At 38.0% G+C, this 18519-nt stretch overlaps 1 protein-coding gene across 12 annotated transcripts in view; it reads left to right on the plus strand.

The window, feature by feature from the left end:
- Positions 1 to 18519, plus strand: part of R3hdm1 (R3H domain containing 1) — a 138031-nt gene that overhangs the window by 37925 nt on the left and 81587 nt on the right. For 10 of the 12 annotated variants that reach the window (XM_008769460.4, XM_008769461.4, XM_008769459.3 and 7 more), the window contains exons 2-3: positions 16183 to 16391; positions 17751 to 17961. In XM_008769460.4, coding sequence (XP_008767682.1) covers positions 17791 to 17961 — 171 coding nt within the window. In that variant the 5' untranslated portion in view covers positions 16183 to 16391; positions 17751 to 17790. Of the gene's footprint in view, positions 1 to 605; positions 1199 to 16182; positions 16392 to 17750; positions 17962 to 18079; positions 18173 to 18519 lie in introns of those variants that run through there. The other 2 variants (XM_006249690.5, XM_063272284.1) reach the window with 2 other exon arrangements.

The raw sequence follows: 18519 nt of genomic DNA on the forward strand, positions 1-18519 counted from the left end.
TGAGCTTCTTTTCGTTTGATTCCTTTTCATGAGTTATGCTTGGACCAAGGTAGACAGTGAGCATCTTGACAGCAGGCTGAGCGATCCTTTGTCATACATAGTTCTGTCACTGTCTCCATCTATTGGTGTGAAGAGGTAATGCTCTTTCCTAGATATGCAAGCTGCTTCATTTCAGCAAAAACACATTAAACAAGGAATTGCCCCCTAAAAGTGTCATGGGATGTCAGCTTTTGGAGATGGTGTGTGTGTGTGTGTGTGTGTGTGTGTGTGTGTGTGTGTGTGTGTGTGTGTGTTTTAGTGATATTGGAGAGTGACTTAAAATGTACTTATACACTATACATGGACTGACCCTGGACTCTAACCTCATAGGTAGCAATGAATATCCTAGTAAGAGCACCAGTGGAAGGGGAAGCCCTGGGTCCTGCTAAGACTGATTCCCCAGTGAACTAGATTGTTGGGGGGAGGGCAGCAATGGGGGGAGGATGGGGAGGGGAACACCCATAAAGAAGGGGAGGGGGAGGGTTTAGGGGGATGTTGGCCCGGAAACCGGGAAAGGGAATAACACTCGAAATGTAAATAAGAAATACTTAAGTTAATAAAAAAAAATTAATAAAAAAATGTACTTATACTGTAAAGTAAACGGGTGTGGTGGTACACACCTTTAATCCCAGTACTCAGGAGTGTGAGTCAAGCAGATTCCTGTGAGTTCAAGTGCAGCCAGAATAAAGTAAGACCCTGTCTTGAAAAACCAAAAACCCTAAATTATGTATATTAACAATACCAGATTCATTATATTTTTAGGAAATATGATCATCTTACCTTTTTTGCATCATGATCGCATCCGTTATCATGGTGCAAAAGTAATTTTTAGCAAGAAACCTCCCAAATTCTGACATGCTCAGATTGTTAGCGTTTACATCATTGCTTCTGACTTGCTAATGAAGAGCTCAATATAGCTTCTGATGCATTCCAGATATTCTGGGTGGTGACTGGCTAGAGAATCAGTGACATCACACCCAGCAGCTGTTGATTGTCTCTTAGCCCTCAGTAATGCTTTATTCTGCTCCTGGTGCCCGACTGACCTAAGTGTGTGTGTTCAGCTGTGTAGAGGAGCAATGCAGATTGTCAGTGTACAGACACTATGGAAAGTGTGCTGTCAGTAACTCTGTATGATGAACTAAATGCCAGTACAATGAAGGTATGTGATTCTGAGCTCATTTTTATGTTTATAGAAGGTATTAAAAAGATAAATTTTTCTTTACTAGTACCATAATATTTATTAATGGATATATTTAATAAAAGCTAAAATTAGGGCATTTAAAATATTATTTTCACAAAGATATCTGTGCATTTAGATGGTTGAGAGTCCTGTACCTGCAGTAAAGCTAGCTCCTTCCTTCACCTCAGATTTTCAACATTTCTTTTATCATGTAGATAGAGTGACTTACCTGTTTGCTGGTTTGTATTTATATATAGCAGAATAAGTTGTCCGTTGAAAGAAATGTCTTGCTTAAGTTCATTTTAAAATAGATCCAGCTACATGGCTTATTCAATTTTTAAATTTCATTATGGAGCAAATAACAATGTGAACGAGATACTGTTTGGAAATGAAGGAACTAACTACTTTAACTCTCAAACCCCATGTTAATATTTGCACCCCTGATTAAGGAAGGTGTAGATAATTTTTAAAGTACTTAGGAAAAACATGAAATACCATGTTACAAAGAAGAAAACAAATGTCAGTTTCACTGACATTTCTTAGAATTATCTCATTTTCTAATTATACTGTCAGAAAACTGTGACATCCCCCTTGTTTTCCTCAAAACTGGGATCTTGGCTCATGATTATGCTGATGGTGACAGTGTGTCCACAAGAATGCAACTGACTTGTCTATAAAATTTTTTAGTAGTTTTTAAATTTTTTAGTGCTTTTTGCCTGGCATTAGGTGAGATTTTAATAAGATTTGCCATTGCTATGGTATCTTTAAACATCTCTCCTTGTATAAGAGTTCTTTTGTTCTTAAGAAATAACTCATTTCAGCTTTAGACATAAAAATTTAGAGAACATAGAAAAATCACTATTGGCCACGTAGGAAGACTGAGTATATTGTCTTTCATTCTCAACTGCGTTTGTAATTAGGTTCATAAATATACTAATATCTTATTGAAACTAGACTTTTATCAGATGCATCATTTCAATCTCACACTTGGAAATTACTACCACTATTTTTTAAGCTTCAGATTTTTAAATTTTTATATTGAAACCTTTCTGAAAAGGACTAAAAATTAATCTGAGCAGTGCTTACCTTATATTCCTAACAGCTGCTCTCATCTGAACATCTAGTTCACTTTTAATCCTCCCCAGCCCCTGTCCTTGGGTTTCCGTCTGTGGCTCTCTTTGCCTCTTCTCTCCATTCATCTCCTCTTCTCTCCATTCATCTCCTCTTCTCTCCATTCATCTCCTCTTCTCTCCATTCATCTCCTCTTCTTCCACCTTCTTGCCCACTTTGTCTCAGGCTCTCTGCATCAGAAAACGGTGTGTGTGTTTGGTGTCTTACCCTTCCTCTCTCTGCATTCTGTATTAATCTTTCCTCTCCTTAATCCCCTCCTCTCTCTTTACAGCATTCACTACTTCTCCTTCTCTCTTCCTCCCCTCCTTTTCTTCTAGTCTTTGTCTGTCTCAACCTCTGTGACTGCCATGTGCTTCCTCCTCTCTCCCTGTACCCTCGTTCTCTGTGTCTCACCCTCATTTCCTGTGTTTCTCTTGTTGACATGTCTGTATCTCCTACCTCTGGCTCTGTGACTTTGAGGTTTTGAGTTTCCGTCCCTCCATCTCATGGCGGTCTTCTTTCGCTGCTTCATATGTAAGGTTTCAGTTGTCACTGAATGTGGAAGAGCAGTTGACTTTAATCTGTTTTGTTGTTGTTGTTGCTTGGTCAGCAGCAGTCCCTGGTTGTACTTTATGTTAAATTCTGTTCTCTCTCAAACTGGTAGATAAGGAGTTACGATCTTAAAGTTATATATTTTAAGTAAACAGATTTTTAGCCTTTGTTCATTTTTTTTTTTAGAACTTCATGCTTGAGGCATTGTAATTAGATTGACATTTTTACATATTAAATATTTAAATGCTTTATCTTGTGTGTGTGTACGTGAGCGTGCATGCGCCCATGTGTGGATGGTTGGTTGTTGGATACACACATATATGCACATGCAAATGTGATTTTAATAAATTATGTGTGTATATCTTTGCTTGTCTGTATGTGCACCATGTGTGTTCAGGTGTTCAGCAAGGCCAGAAGAGGGTGTTAGAGCCCCCGAAGTTGGAATTAGAGAATTATATGGATGCTGGGAACTGAACTTAGGTCCTGTGCAAGAGCAGCAAGTGTTCTTAAGCTCCAAGTCATCTCTCTAGCTCTAAAATATGATAAATACCTTTTAAATACAAAACATTCCTGATCTCTAGCATTTTGGACCATGGCTGTTCAGTCTGTGCACTCAATTTTATTTACCCCTAAATTTCTCTAAGCCAAAGTTCTACAAAAGTATAACTCAGTGAATTTAATGGGGCATTAAGGAAGCTCCATTAACAACTCATTGCTCAGTCTTAATTCTCACTTGACTAGAGCAAGTTTATATGGATGTAAATATATTTCTTGGTTCTTATTCCCCAAATGTGACTATCATATACATGCTATACATATGTATATGTGTAGTGTAATAGGGCAGGGTTTCCCCATACAGTTAAAACTGGCTTCAAACTTGCTGTCTTCTTATTCTAACCTTCTAAGTGCTAGAATTACACATAGATACCAAATAAATCTTTATTTTATTCATGAATGCTATAAAATGGTATGTATTAAGTGGTATATGAATGTCACAAATAATGTTATGTAAATCTGATATCTTTGCAAATATTTTATTATGTAGTGTACATATTTTCTAATGACTATATAGCTAGTAAAAATCTATGGGTGTACACTTATATAATACATGCAGGAAATAAGAAGCAAGGTTGGTTAAGATTTATGACGTGTTTGTAAAGAACCATGCGCCCACAAAACCGCATGTGGTTAGTGAATCTGCATGAGGAAGGAAGCACCTGTGGAAGTGCTCCATCTGACTAGACGTCCTTGGATTGACTAATAAGATCTCAAGAACCCCTTACGGTCTAAGAATTGCCCTTTATCTGGTTTATAAATTGATGCTAAGTCTGCTGTTTTTTACTTATCATTTCCTTATTTGTAAATGTTCCAAGGAGTGTGTGTTTGGTGCCTAGAAGAGCACAGATACCACAAGTGTTTTCAAGCAGCTTTTGCTGTTGCTCACCTAAGCAAAATTTCATGTAGTACAGGTGGGTCTTGAGCTCTGTGTGTAGTGGAAGGTGACTTTGAACTTGTGATTTTCCTACCTCCCCCTCAACACCACATCCAGTTTATTTGGTGCCTGTTTATGAACACAGTTTACCAATTGAGGTACATCCCCAGCCCAGACATGTCTTTAAAATGGACAGTGGCCTAAGATAACTGAACATATGAAACAAGGCCATCAGAGGAAAGTAACAGAACATTTTAATGTCAGTAATTTTGCAGTAGTGGCTGAACCACAGCTCTCCCTGCCAGGTATAGAGTGAGCAACAACAAAAGTTGGGCAGTGCGTGCAATGGGCAGTTGTAAAATAACACAAAAGAAATTTACTAAGTATTGACAACAAAATGAGACCTGGCTAGGAAATAATGAGGGAAGTCATTTAAAAAGTGAGACACTTGACCCTTCAGTTCCCAGCCATAGGAAACTGAGCCAGTTAAATACCAGTGTAGGTCTGTCAAAGAGACCAGCCGGGTCTTCCAGCTCCTCTTGCTCAGTATGCCCTGTGGTAGATCTCTGTCACAGTGAGCAGCAGAGCATTGCTTGCCCTCAGCAGCAGCTCCTCACAAGGTAAAGTTGTAAGTACTTTACAAAGAGTAGCTTTATAGTGTATGAAGATAGGTGATGGCAACAGGAAGAAAGCCTGGTCTAACAAAAATCTGTTTTTAACCTATTTATTATTATTTATAAAATGATCCTTTACTGAACGAAGATATAAAACCTTTTGAGACCCTCATCCCTACCCCCATATAATCCTTAGAAATGCTGTTTTGAATAAGGGCTGTGGTGTTTTGATAAAATGTAGTTGGCAATTTAACTAAAGGTAACACATGAAAAGTTTTAAAACCAGTGTCTTCTAGTTGCATCTTTAATTAAAATTCTCTAGAAGAAACATCCTGCATTATAAAGGAATGGAGTCATGTTAGCTAATTTCTGTTCCACATGTTGGTAAAATATTTTAAGTCACTAAAGAACCATTGATTGGGTGGATTAAATAAATTTGCCTGAAGCCCAGTATGAACTTGTTAGACTCCGATGGCCAACCATTGTATCTTTGAAACCCTCAAAAGGTTTTTCATTATTGTGACCTTGAAATGTCAGTCATGGGTAAAGGCTGTAAAAAGGTAATATATAGTCAGTACAGAAAACTATTAAGGAAAAGATAATTTTAAAATCATGGAATACTACATCAGAGTCTACTAAATTATCATACAAACAAGTCTTTTTACCAGATTAGTATAAAACAGATGTGTACGCATTGATAGCATGAGAAATGATTGACTAAAAGAGATTAATACAAATATGATGCCCCGTGCCTTTAATCCCAGCAGGAGGATAGAGGCTAGTCTGGTCAGGTGGTCAGGGACTGAAGCATAGGGAGTTCCAGACAAGTTAGACAGTGAGACCAGGGTGTGTGTGTGTGTGTGTGTGTGTGTGTGTGTGTGTGTGTGAGAGAGAGAGAGAGAGAGAGAGAGAGAGAGAGAGAGAGAGAGAGAGAGAGACAGAGACAGACAGGTTAGGGGAGAGGGAGGGAGACAAAGATTCATTATACTGAGAATGGTGTTAACCTTTTGTATATAATGCTGTGGGCCTTGCATAGACCACATGAGCCAAGCATATGAGGAGACTGGCACCCATCCAGCATCATCTCCCTAATTAGAAGACTGCTCAATGGCCCACCTGAGTCACCTTACAGGAATAAACATAGCAAGCCCACCAAGAATGACAAAAATATTTGGATTATTCCAGAAATTCCAGTCACAAAAGCCAGCTAGATCCCTCATTATACAATATTTGTTTCTATTACTTGATATAATTGTCCTTCATTGGGGACTTCTCTCATTTATGAGATAACTCTGAGTTTGAGAATGGATAAATAGATGCCACACCCTGTGATTGATTCTCTCCCACTGGTTCTATACCTTTGAGCATTTTCAAGTAAATAATATGCTATTACAATTTATGGGACAAATTTCAATCAATTCAAACTCAGTATGGGAACCAAGGAAAATCTTTGTTCTCTCTTTTTTCATACCCATTATTTTGAGCCCTCTTCTCACAGGAATATTCTCTATTGTTTAGTTCCTAAATTCAAGCATAGATGTGTTAGGAAGTGATTAACACACCTTTTATGTAGAGCTACAATAATGGACCTGATTTCAGAACATTATACTTTGCTCCATCTTGCGGTAGCTAAATTTGCGGTAGCTAAATTCCTTCCACAGAATTTTCTATATTCTCTACAATCAGTAGTGATGATTTTCTAGTTTTTCCACTGGTCCATGACTTGCTAGCGTCTCACATGATTTGATTCACTTTGCTGCTGAAAGTTGTCTCTTACAGTTCTGGAAGCCACTGACCTGCATGTTTCTGTTTTTGAGAATCTTCAATGCCATCCTCAGAGAATTGAAACTAGCCTTTCCTCTGCCTCTGTATGATATGTGTGGGTACCCAAATACTACAGCTGTTCTTTCCTGCTCCTCTCCTGCTTCAGTTCTCTAGTGAATACTCTTACCTTCTATTCTGACTTAAACTAGAATCCCTAGTTAATAATATTAGCATAAGTAAAGTTCTTTTTAACCCTCCAAATGGGTTTTGATTTGGGGGCAGGGGGATTAGGCTTCTGTGCATATGTGCTTTTTTTGTATGTATAGGTATGCATATGTGTACCTATGGAGGCCACAAGACAACCTCAAATATTGTTCCTCTGTCATTATCAACTAATCTGGAACTCACTGAGTAGAGTAAGCTTACCAGCTAGCAAACCGCAGGGATCAATATGTCTCTATGTGTGCCCTTTCATACCTGACATTCTTTATATGGTTTCTGGGACTCAAACTCTGATCTTCATGATTGTACAGCACATATTTTATCCACTGACCTCTCATGACAGCTCTGAATTAGGCTTTGTTGGCTTTTAACTATCAATTCTTTTGGTTTTTCTCTGTTTAGTCCTGGCTGTCTTGGAACTCAGTCCATAGAGCGCACTGGCCTCAAACTCAGATCTATCTCCCTCTGCCTCCTGAGTGGCAGGAGTAAAGACGAGCAGGCACCACCACTGCCTTGTCGCTGTTTTCTCTTACTTACTATGTGCTATGAGTGTTGTTGTTGGATGTTTAACAACTCTATTGGTTCTTATTATAACCTGGCCAGTCCCACAGTACCTGAGACTGTCTTACCAACTTATTTAATCTGCTTAACACAATTACTGGACGATTACCCCTAAACTATCTTTCTGCGCTAGGGTGACTATTTCCTAGCTGCACTCCTCCAAATTACTTGCTATTTGAGTTTTGCCAGGGCTGTTTCTACTCTACCAATCTGTCCTCAAGGTGCTATTCTCTCAGCTACATGTTCCTGGTCCATTTCATCTAAAATAGAGACCTCCTGCCCTTTCCATCTTCTTTCTCCTTCTCCCTTTGCCTCCTGGTCCCTGACTGTGACCCCTATCTTAGGAACCAAAGCCTCACTTATTGCTATTCTCTCCAGTAATTGGCTGTCAGCCACTTTTATTTAAACAGACAGAGAATAAAAACAAAGGTTACACAGTATCATTTGCTGTACATGAGAAAGTGCTCCTCTGAACTGCAACCAGATTTTGGGAACCAGTACTTCGCATTTGAATACCTAGCAGGAACAGACCAACTCAGCGTATGAGTGTTTTGCCTGCATGTGTATATGTGTACCACTTATTTGCCTGGCATGGAAGTGTCCAGAAAAGGGTATAATATCCTCTGGAACTGGAGATAGACATGGCTGTAAGTTGCCCTGTAGGTGCTAAGAACTAAACCTTGATGCTCCACAGGAGTAGCAAGTATTCTTAACCACTCTCTCTCCAGTCCCTTATTTTTATTTTTATTTATATGTTTTGTGTATGAATATGCCATGTGTGTGAGTGCCGTCAGAGGCCAAAAGAAGGTATCAGATACTCTGGACTTGGAGTCATACTATAGTTAGTTGAGGGCTACCAGACTTGGGTGCTAGGACCTAAACTTGGATTCTTTGGAAGAATAGCAATCATGCTTAACCAGTGAACTCTCTCTACAGCTTCTTAAACTCCTGTACTATACTACAGTAGAGTTTTTTTCATTCTCCATATCTCATGAATATTTCCTAGACATTCTATCCCAACCTTACTTACTTTCTTACTCCTATGGATAAACATTTATATCAGTAATTCTAAGTAGCAATCCATATATGCAGTAATGAATGAATCCCAAATGAATAGCGTCAGCCTCCTCACACCCAAATCTCATGGGGGAGAGAGCTGCCTGCACCGAGAGTTGAAAGTGAGTTGCCAGGAACGTCTACACACCTGAGAGCAGAGATAAGACCAACTCTTCTGCACCAAGAAACCTACTTGGAGGCTTCAGGTCACACAAACCCAGGAACAGCTCTCTGTTCCCAGATCCAGCTCAAAGAAAAGAAGTCTACAGGAGTGCTGACACACAGGCCTAAAGGAGGGTCAAGCCACTGCAAGATAAGCTAACACCAGAGACAAGCTGATAGAAAGAGGCAAGCGTAGGAACCTAAGCAACAAACCAAGACTACTTGGCATCATCAGAGCCCAGTTCTCCCACCAAAGCAAATACTGGATATCCAAACACACCAGAAAAGCAAGATTTGAATTTAAAATGACATCTTATGATGATGATAGAGGACTTTAAGAAGGACATAAATAACTCCCTTACAGAAGGACAAGACAACACAAGTAAACAAGTAGAAGCCCTTAAAGAGGAAACACAAAAATTGCTTAAAGAATTATAGGAAAAGACAACCAAACATTGAACAAAACCATCCAGGATTTAAAAATGGAAATAGAAACAATAAAGCACAAAGGGAGACAACCCTAGAGATAGAAAACCTAGGAAAGAGCTCAGGAATCATAGATGCAAGCTAGACTAACAAGAGATTAAAGACAGAATCTCAGGGGCAGAAGATACCATAGAAAACACTGACACAACTGTCAAAGAAAATGCAAAATGCAAAAAGCTCCTAGCCCAAAACATACAGGAAATGCAGGACACAATGAGAAGATCAAACCTAAGCATAATAGGTATACAAGAGAGTGAAGACTCCTAACTTAAAGGACCAGTAAATACCTTTAACAAAAGTATAGAAGAAAACTTCCCTAACCAAAAAAAGGAGATGCCCATAATCATACAAGAAGCCTATAGAACTCCAAATAGATTGGACCAGAAAAGAAATTCCTCCCGTCACATAGTAATCAAAACACCAAATGCACAAAACAAGAAACAGTATTAAAAGCAGTAAGGGAAAAAGATCAAGTAACATAAAGGCAGACCTATCAGGATTAAACTAGACTTCTCACCAGAGACTGTGAAAGCCAGAAGATCCTGGCCAGATGTCATAGAGACCCTAAGAGAACACAAATGCCAGCCCAGGCTACTGTATCTTTCTCAATTAACATATATGAAGAAAACAAGATATTCAATGAAATTTGTGACCAAATTTATACAATATCTTCACACAAATCCAGCCCTACAAAGGATAATAAATAGAAAACTCCAACATAAGGAGGGAAACTACACCCTAGAAGAAGCAAGAAAATAATCTTCTTGTAACAAACCCAAAAGAAGATACACAAACATAATTCCACCTCTAACAACAAAAGTAACAGGAAACAACAATCACTATTCCTTAATATCTTTTAACATCAGTAGACTCAATTCCCCAATAAAAAGACATAGACTAATAGACTGGATATGTAAAGAGGATCCAGCATTTTGCTGCATACAAGAAACACACCTCAGAGAAAAAGGCAGACACTACCTCAGAGTAAAAGGCTGGAAAGCAGCTTTCCAAGCAAATGGTTCAAGGAAACAAGCTGGAGTAGCCATTCTAATATTTAATAAAATCGACTTTTAACTAAAAGTTATCAAAAGAGGTAAGGAAGAACACTTCATATTCATCAAAGGAAAAATCCACCAAGATGAACTCTCAATTCTAAATATCTATGCTCCAAATGCAAGGGCACCTGCATTCATAAAAGAAACCTTACTAAAGCTCAAAGCACACATTACACCTCACACAATAATAGTAGGAGATTTCAACACCCCACTCATCGATGGACAGATCATGGAAACAGAAATTAAACAGAGACATTGAAAAACTAACAGGAGTTATGAACCAAATGGATTTAAAGATATTTATAGAACATTTCATCCTAAAACAAAAGAATATACCTTACCTTCTTGCCAGCACCTCATGGTACCTTCTCCGAAATTGACCATAAAATTGGCCACAAACAGACCTCAACAGATACAGGAAGATAGAGATAATCGCATGCATCCTATCAGATCACCACGGACTAAGGATGGTCTTCAATAACAACAACAACAGCAGAAAGCCCACATATACATGGAAGTTGAACAACACTCTACTCAATGATAACTTGATAATAAAGACTTTTTAGAATTTAATGAAAATGAAGGCACAACGTACCCTACCATATGGGACACAATGAAAGCTGTACTGAGAGGAAGAATCATATCTCTGAGTGCCTCCAAAAAGAAACAGAGAGCATACATTAGCAGATTGACAGCTCTAAAACAAAAAGGAGGAAATACACCCAAGAAGAGTAGATGGGGCAGGAAATAATCAAACTCAGAGCTGAAATCAAACAAGTAGAAACAAAAAGAACTATACAAAGAGTCAACAAAACCAGAAGCTGGTTCTTTGAGAAAATCAACAAGACAGATAATAAACCCTTAGCCAGACTAACCAGAGAGTGTATCCAAATTAACAAAATCAGGAATGAAAAAAGGGACATAACAACAGAATCTAAGGAAATTAAAAAAATCATCAGATCCTACTACAAAAGCCTACGTTCAATAAAATTTGAAAATATGGAGGAAATGGACAATTTTCTAGACAGATACCAGGTACCAGTGTTAAATCAGGATCAGATAAACCATCTAAACAATCCCATAACTCCTAAAGAAATAGAAGCAGTTATATAAAGTCTCCCAGCCAAAAGGAGCCCAGGACCAGATGGGTTTAGTGCAGACTTCTATCAATATCATATCAATACTGTCTAAACTATATCACAAAATTGAAACAGACAGAGCAGTTCCCAATTCCTTGTATGAAGCCACTATTACTCTTATACCTAAACTACACAAAGACCCAACAAAGAAAGAGAACTTCAGACCAATTTCCCTTATGAATATTGGTGTGAAAATACTCAATAAAATTCTCGCAAACCCAATCCAAGAGCACATCAAAATGATCATCCATCATGATCAAGTAGGCTTCATCCCAGGGATGCAGGGATGGTTCAGTATACAGAAATCCATCAATGTAATCCACTATATAAACAAACTCAAAGGAAAAAAAAAGTTGATCATTTCATTAGATGGTGAGAAAACATTTGATAAAATTCAACGTCCTTTCATGATAAAAGTCTTGGAAAGATCAGGAATTCAAGGTCCATACCTAAACATAGTAAAAGCAATATACAGCAAACCAGTAGCCAACATTAAAATAAGTGGCGAGAAACTTGAAGCAATCCCACTAAAGTCAGGGACTAGACAAGGCTGCCTACTCTCTCCCTACTAATCAATATAGTACTCGAAGTCTTAGCCAGTGCAGTCAGACAATAAAATGAGATCAAAGGGATACAAATTGGAAGGGAAGAAGTCAAAATATCACTGTTTGCAGATAAGATTATAGTATACTTAAGTGACCCCAAAAGTTCCACCAGAGAACCACTAATCCTGATAAACAACTTCAGCAAAGTGGTTGGATATAAAATTAACTCAAACAAATCAGTAGCCTTCCTTTACTCAAAGGATAAACAGGCTTAGAAAGAAATTAGGGAAACGCCGACACCCTTCACAATAGTCCCAAATACCACAAAATACCTAGGTGTGACTCTAACCAAGCAAGTGAAAGATCTGTATGACAAGAGCTTCAAGTGTATGAAGAAAGAAATTGAAGATCTCAGAAGATGGAAAGGCCTCCCATGCTCATGGATTGGCAGGATTAATATGGTAAAAATGGCCATTTTACCAAAAGCAATCTACAGATTCAATGCAATCTGCATCAAAATTCCAACTCAATTCTTCACAGAGTTAGAAGGAGCAATTTGCAAATTCATTTGAAATAACAAAAAACTCAGGATAACAAAAACTATCCTCAACAATAAAAGAACTTCAGAGGAATCACCATCCCTGACCTCAAGCAGTATTACAGAGCAATAGTGATGAGAACTATATGGTATTGGTAAAGAGACAGGCAGGTAGACAGTAGAACAGAATTGGAAGACCCAGAAATGAGCCCACATACCTATGGTCACTTGATCTTTGACAAAGCAGCTAAAACCATCCAGTGGAAAAAAGATAGCATTTTCAACAAATGGTGCTGGTTCAACTGAAGGTCAGCATGTAGAAGAATGCAAATCAATCCTTTCTTATCGCCATGTACAAAAAACTTAAGCCTAAGTGTATCAAGGACCTCCACATCAAACCAGATATATTCAAACTAGTAGAAGAAAAAGTTGGGAAGATCCTAGAACGCAGAGAGAAGTAACAGGGTGAAACATCTTCAGCATTATAGGGAAAGGAGGAATAGACACCTGAGAGAAAGAGAGCCTGTTAGCTGGGATGTAAAGCTTTGAAGTATATAACATGTACTTATGAGCAGAGACTGAGGGAGCTTGTAGATTTGCATGGACCTTGAAATGCTGATGGTTACCATAGGTAACCATAGGTATGTATTAATAGACCAACCATTTGTCTCTTAAGAGCAACTTTTTTGGAAAAGGGAACTAGTTTCCCAATAGCCTGAAAGAATTCTGGCTTTTGTCTAACCACTAGAAATTGGGAAAAGGAATTTCATTCACTCTAACAAATGTTAGAGAGGCTTCTCAGGATATTATTTGTAAGGCTTTTGCAGTTCCTTGAATCATTGTGACAAGAAGATTGTGTTGAGGTAAGGCAACTGTAGGGAATTAAAAAATAAATAACCAATTTTAATTTCAAGATACTCAATGTCAAACGTACAAAACAAAAGAAAAGGCTCAGTTTGTGTCATTTTAATAAGACAAAGGCTAACAAAGGCATATCATAGTATTTTATTTACATCGAGAACCTAACAAAACTAGAGGGTAAATTATAAATCATTTTGATCTTTTTTCTGTGAGTTTTTTTTTTTAATGTAAAGCTAAAATATATATTACAATGGCAGAACAAGTAAAGTGGCCAAAGTAGCAGATTACCCAAACCAAAATGGTTGCTGTTTTTGGTGTATTAATTTGTTGGTGTTTCATGTGTCTTAAGTGTTTTGACTTCATGTATATGTATGCACCATGTACTTGTCTGGTGCTTACAGAAGACTTTGGAACACTATGGAACTGAAATTTTAGCAGGCTTTGAGCTATCATGTGGGTATTAGGAACTGAACCCTAGTTCTGTGCAAGGGTAATAATTGCGTTTTAATTCCTGAAACATCTCTCCATCCCTCTACTATGAATTTCAGTATTCACTTAGAAACTTAACAGTGATAGACCTTTAGAAACCTACCTCCAGGTTGGCAACTTCTCCCATTCCTGATGCACATAATTCACAGGTTCTAGTGCTTATATTCTGGAATATGCTGGAAATCAGGGTATGTCTTTTTTTAAAATGGCCTATCTAGTCTCAGGTTCTTGGCTATCTGAACAGGGTCAGGCATGAGTTCCTTCTTGTTGAGTGGACTTTAAATCCAATTAGTAGTAGTTATTCCAACATTTGTGCCAATATTACACCAAGCCTGTCACCATTGTACAATATAGGGTTTGTAGCTGGGTTGAAGACTTCGTCCTCAGAGTCATTTGTAGTACTGTGAATACTAGTCAGTAAGGGTGAAGACTGTAGTTAGGCACTAGCTCAACTTCTCCATGAAGTTCAGTGAAGTATGTAAATATTGTTTTCAGCAATAGGACCTTACTGTTGATTTGTGGAGAACAACCAATAACCTTGGCAAATAGCCTGAATTATTTGGGGATTTTTATATAGGATTCCTTTTGACCAACAACTTAATGAGCTATGGCTTCCATAAATGGCTTCCATTTCTGCCATTGGAAGTTTCACTTAGTGGCAAAAGATGACTAGTTGGAGCAGTGACTCCTTAAATTTTTTTCTTATATGTATATATTTCAAGAAGCTTCTACAGTAGTGGATTTTCATACAACCCTTCAAATGGGCCGTATTGTTAATTGTCCCTCCCCATATTGTCTTCCTTGCCCTCTCTTCCCTCCTCCTTTCCATTTAATTCTAGTGTGCTCTGTCTTTCCATAAGTATATATTCTATTTCCCCTTCCTTGGGAGGGTCTCATCTCCCATCTAGACCTTTTCCTAACCTCTGTGGTTATATGGATTATAGCCTGCCCTTTGAAGACTTAAGAGCTAACATCCACATATTAAGAAAAAATTGCCTATTTCTCTTTCTGTGTCTGGGTTATTTCACTCAGGTTGATTTCTTTTTTCCTAGTTCCATCCATTTGCCTACAAATTTCATGATTTTGTTGTTTTTAACAGCTGAATTATATTCCATTGTGTAAATATACCACATTTTTTTAATCCATGTATTTGTTGATAGTTGTCTAGGCTATTATGAATGGATAGAGCACCGGTGAGCATGATGAGCAAGTGTGTCTGTAGGGAGGACGCAGAGTCCTTCGGGTGTATTCCAAAGGGTAGTTCCATCTTGAAGTAAGTCTATTCCCAGCCTCCTGAGGAACTGCTACATGACTTCCATAGTGGCTGTACAAATTTTCATTTCTACTATCAGTGGACGAGCATTGCACTTACTGTACATGCTTGCCAACAGGGGCTGTCATTTGTTTTATTGATCTTGGCCATTCTGGCTTATGTAAGATGAAATTTTAGGGTAATTTTGATTTGCATAAATGCTTCTATTTTAAAGCAGAAATGTTCTATCAGGCATATGCACAGGTATATTGATTACCATTGGTGCTTTCAGCATTGAATTTCATTGTGCTCACTTGTTTAACCTAAAATTATATTATGTTTATCAACACTACAACTCTCAAAGGAAATTGGAAGGACCATGTGATCCTTTCAGTTTTCTCTACTTGCCTTATAACTTTCACTTGCATCTAGCAAAATAAAACTGACTTTACAAATACAGACTGGGAGGGCCGCTGACATATCTCTGGTACGAAAGGCCTAACAACTGGAGTTCAAAATCCTGGAACTCTGATGGAGAAAAGAGAGAACCTATTGCTACAAGGTATCCTCTGATCTCTTCATGTGTGTGCTCTGGCACACATTAGCACCACTACAGTAAATAATCTTTTTAATGTTCTTAATAAATAATGTGAGGATTTGGACATTGATTTTTATGGATGTCACTAAATCATTCTACCCTTTACATACATTTTCTTCTAGTAGACACAATGAATTTCTTTGGAAATGTTATTTTAACTCCAGGATATATCATTGTTATTCAGAACCACAGTCTTAAAACCATAGGTATATCTCTAAGAGAAACCATAGTCTTGGAGTTTGAGTGATTCATGAAGTAGAGCTGCCACCTTCTCTGTCGCTCTAACCATACTGATATCTGTTCCTTCCTCTTCTCTGCCTTGTAGATCAGCTCTGTAGGCTTAGGAGACTCCTTTTGGTTTATATAACTAATACATCTCAGAATTAGTTATAAGTATTCTGACCCTTGGCTTAGGACAAAAAAGTAATAAAACCATCAATAATAGTTTTTTAAACTTCTAAATTACTGTGGAGTAATTTTTCTGTCCTGATGTTTGTTTGTGTTAATGTTTCTTCTTTTCATTTTAGGCCACTGAAAGGTATGATATATTTGATCCAAGACAGTCCATTTCAGCCCAGGAATCTGCAGTGGTGACAAGGACATGGGACTCCTCCCGCCAGATTACTGTTGGTTCAATACAATTGACATCCTGGCTGACAACTGTGAAAAGGAACCTTGGGTTATTTTATTTTATTTTTGTGGAACACCACAATCTCAGATCCGTAGGACACATCAGGTAACATTCTTCTATTTCTTTGATTAGCCTATTTTCTTTACAGTTCATCCATAAGAAAATGGAGGAGCCTGAATATCTTCCTTAGCCAGTTTACCTCCACTCTGCTTTGCAACCTGAACTGTTTTCAGAAGGAGCCAATGAACTTCTGGTTTGTGATCAAATTACAGAAGTTACTCTGCTTGCTTGCCTACTTGCTTGCCTGCTTGCTTGCATGCCCCTAAGTCCCAAAGTATTGCCAAACTTGTTTTACTCCAGGTCTCTTGTGGGTCATCTCCTCCCGCTCCCAGGTGCTGGACTGCAACTCAGCCTAAATAAAATGTGGTTTTGTTTTTATTTTTAAATTTAGATTAGTCTGATTTTTTTTTCTTTTTTCTTTTTTTCGGAGCTGGGGACCGAACCCAGGGCCTTGCGCTTGCTAGGCAATCGCTCTACCACTGAGCTAAATCCCCAATCCTGATTAGTCTGATTTTACAGACTATTTTTCAGCTTCCAGATGTCCTATTTAACTGTAAAGCTATTATTTTAAAAAGCTTTTAATTTTTTGGCCTGTTTAGAACAGATACATTTCATCATGACTTTGTATAGAAATTATCAAAAGCACAGAAATTAGAAGAATTTTATCCAAATGCCAAGCATTGTTTGATTGTGTGGTAATATTTTCCATACCTGCTTGACCCACTTTCCATGTGTGTCTACCTCTAGCTTTAGCTTAGTCTCTGATACCTTCCTGACCCAGATTCCCTGGGATGGTATTCATATTGTTTCCTTAAATCACTAGTTATGTGAACTGTACTACTGTCTGTGTTTGATCTCTTAGGAGATTCACTTTCTAGAGTGTGTGATTAAACTTGGTTGGCATTGAATCAGTTGAGTCAGGAGACTTTAATGTTTTATTTACATTATAAAGCAGATTTGATAATCCAGACTCACAAATATGTTTTGTATAGAATGTTGCTTTTTTTTTTTTAAATTAAATCAGAGCAATTTTTAAAGCTTGGAGTTTTAGATGTAAACTAAGACAGGAAAATTGATTTACTGTATGACTACAGTGAAAACTCCGCGTGCAGGAGGGAAAATGTTCATTGTGTTCCTTTAGAGAAAGTACTTCAGTGTCATCTAAGTGCATTTAGCCGTCTCTTCTCATCTTGATCTCTAGCTCATGTCTCTTCTCACTGTATTGTGATACTTTAAGAAACATGTGCCATAAATATTATAGGTCTTGGAGGCAGAAATTTTGCTTTTGCTCATGTGCATTCAGCATTATTCTTGAAAGAAAGAAGTCACTTAGTTAATATTGTGAAGCAGCTGAATGTAAAGAAGGTTTCAGACTAAATGGAGATTACTTTTCTTTTTGTCAAGGCTTCAAGTTCCCTGTAGAATTCTAAAATAACCTTTGCTAATGAGGATGTCTGATATTGTTATTATAAAAGATGAAACTGAAACAATGAAGGATTTGGAGGCAGAAATGAGAGATACAACCAGAGTTGAAAATCTTATCAAATCAGAAAACTATGGGAAGATTTCGGCAGAGAAGAATGAACATTGTATTGACAACAATATTGATTTGCAGGTAAACAGGTTTTTTCCATGGCTACAAATACCCAATATTCATTGTATGAGTATGCTTCTTTTCATATGAAACTCACTTTTTACAATTCTTTTTTGTTTGTTTTTGTTTTTCAAAACAGGGTTTCCCTGTGTAGCCCTGGCTATCCTCTCTCTGTAGACCAGGCTGGCCTTGATCTCAGGAAACTGCCTGCCTCTGCCTCCTGGAATTAAAGGTGTGTGCCACCACTGCCCGGCCACTTGTCACATTCTAAAAGGGAAGTTGGCCCTTCAATACATATTTACTAGCTTACTTTTTAGTTACCAGGACATCTTGCTAAGTCCAAGGTCTTTGATTTTCCTATATATGTATCCCATGGTGTGATTCTTTAAGTTTGTGTGTAGCCAGGATATTCTTGTTGGCCTCCTACCTTTTCATCTCACCCTCCTCCTTAATTATCATTGCTGTACTTGTTACGAGCTCTTAGAGGAGAGAGAACTAGAGTGTTCAGACGTGCAGAAGACCTGCTGGCAGAAACAGCCCTCTAGAGCTTTGTCAGCCCATCAGACATTTCTGAGTAAA

This window comes from Rattus norvegicus, chromosome 13 (assembly GCF_036323735.1).
Source record: "Rattus norvegicus strain BN/NHsdMcwi chromosome 13, GRCr8, whole genome shotgun sequence".
Lineage (NCBI taxonomy): Eukaryota > Metazoa > Chordata > Mammalia > Rodentia > Muridae > Rattus > Rattus norvegicus.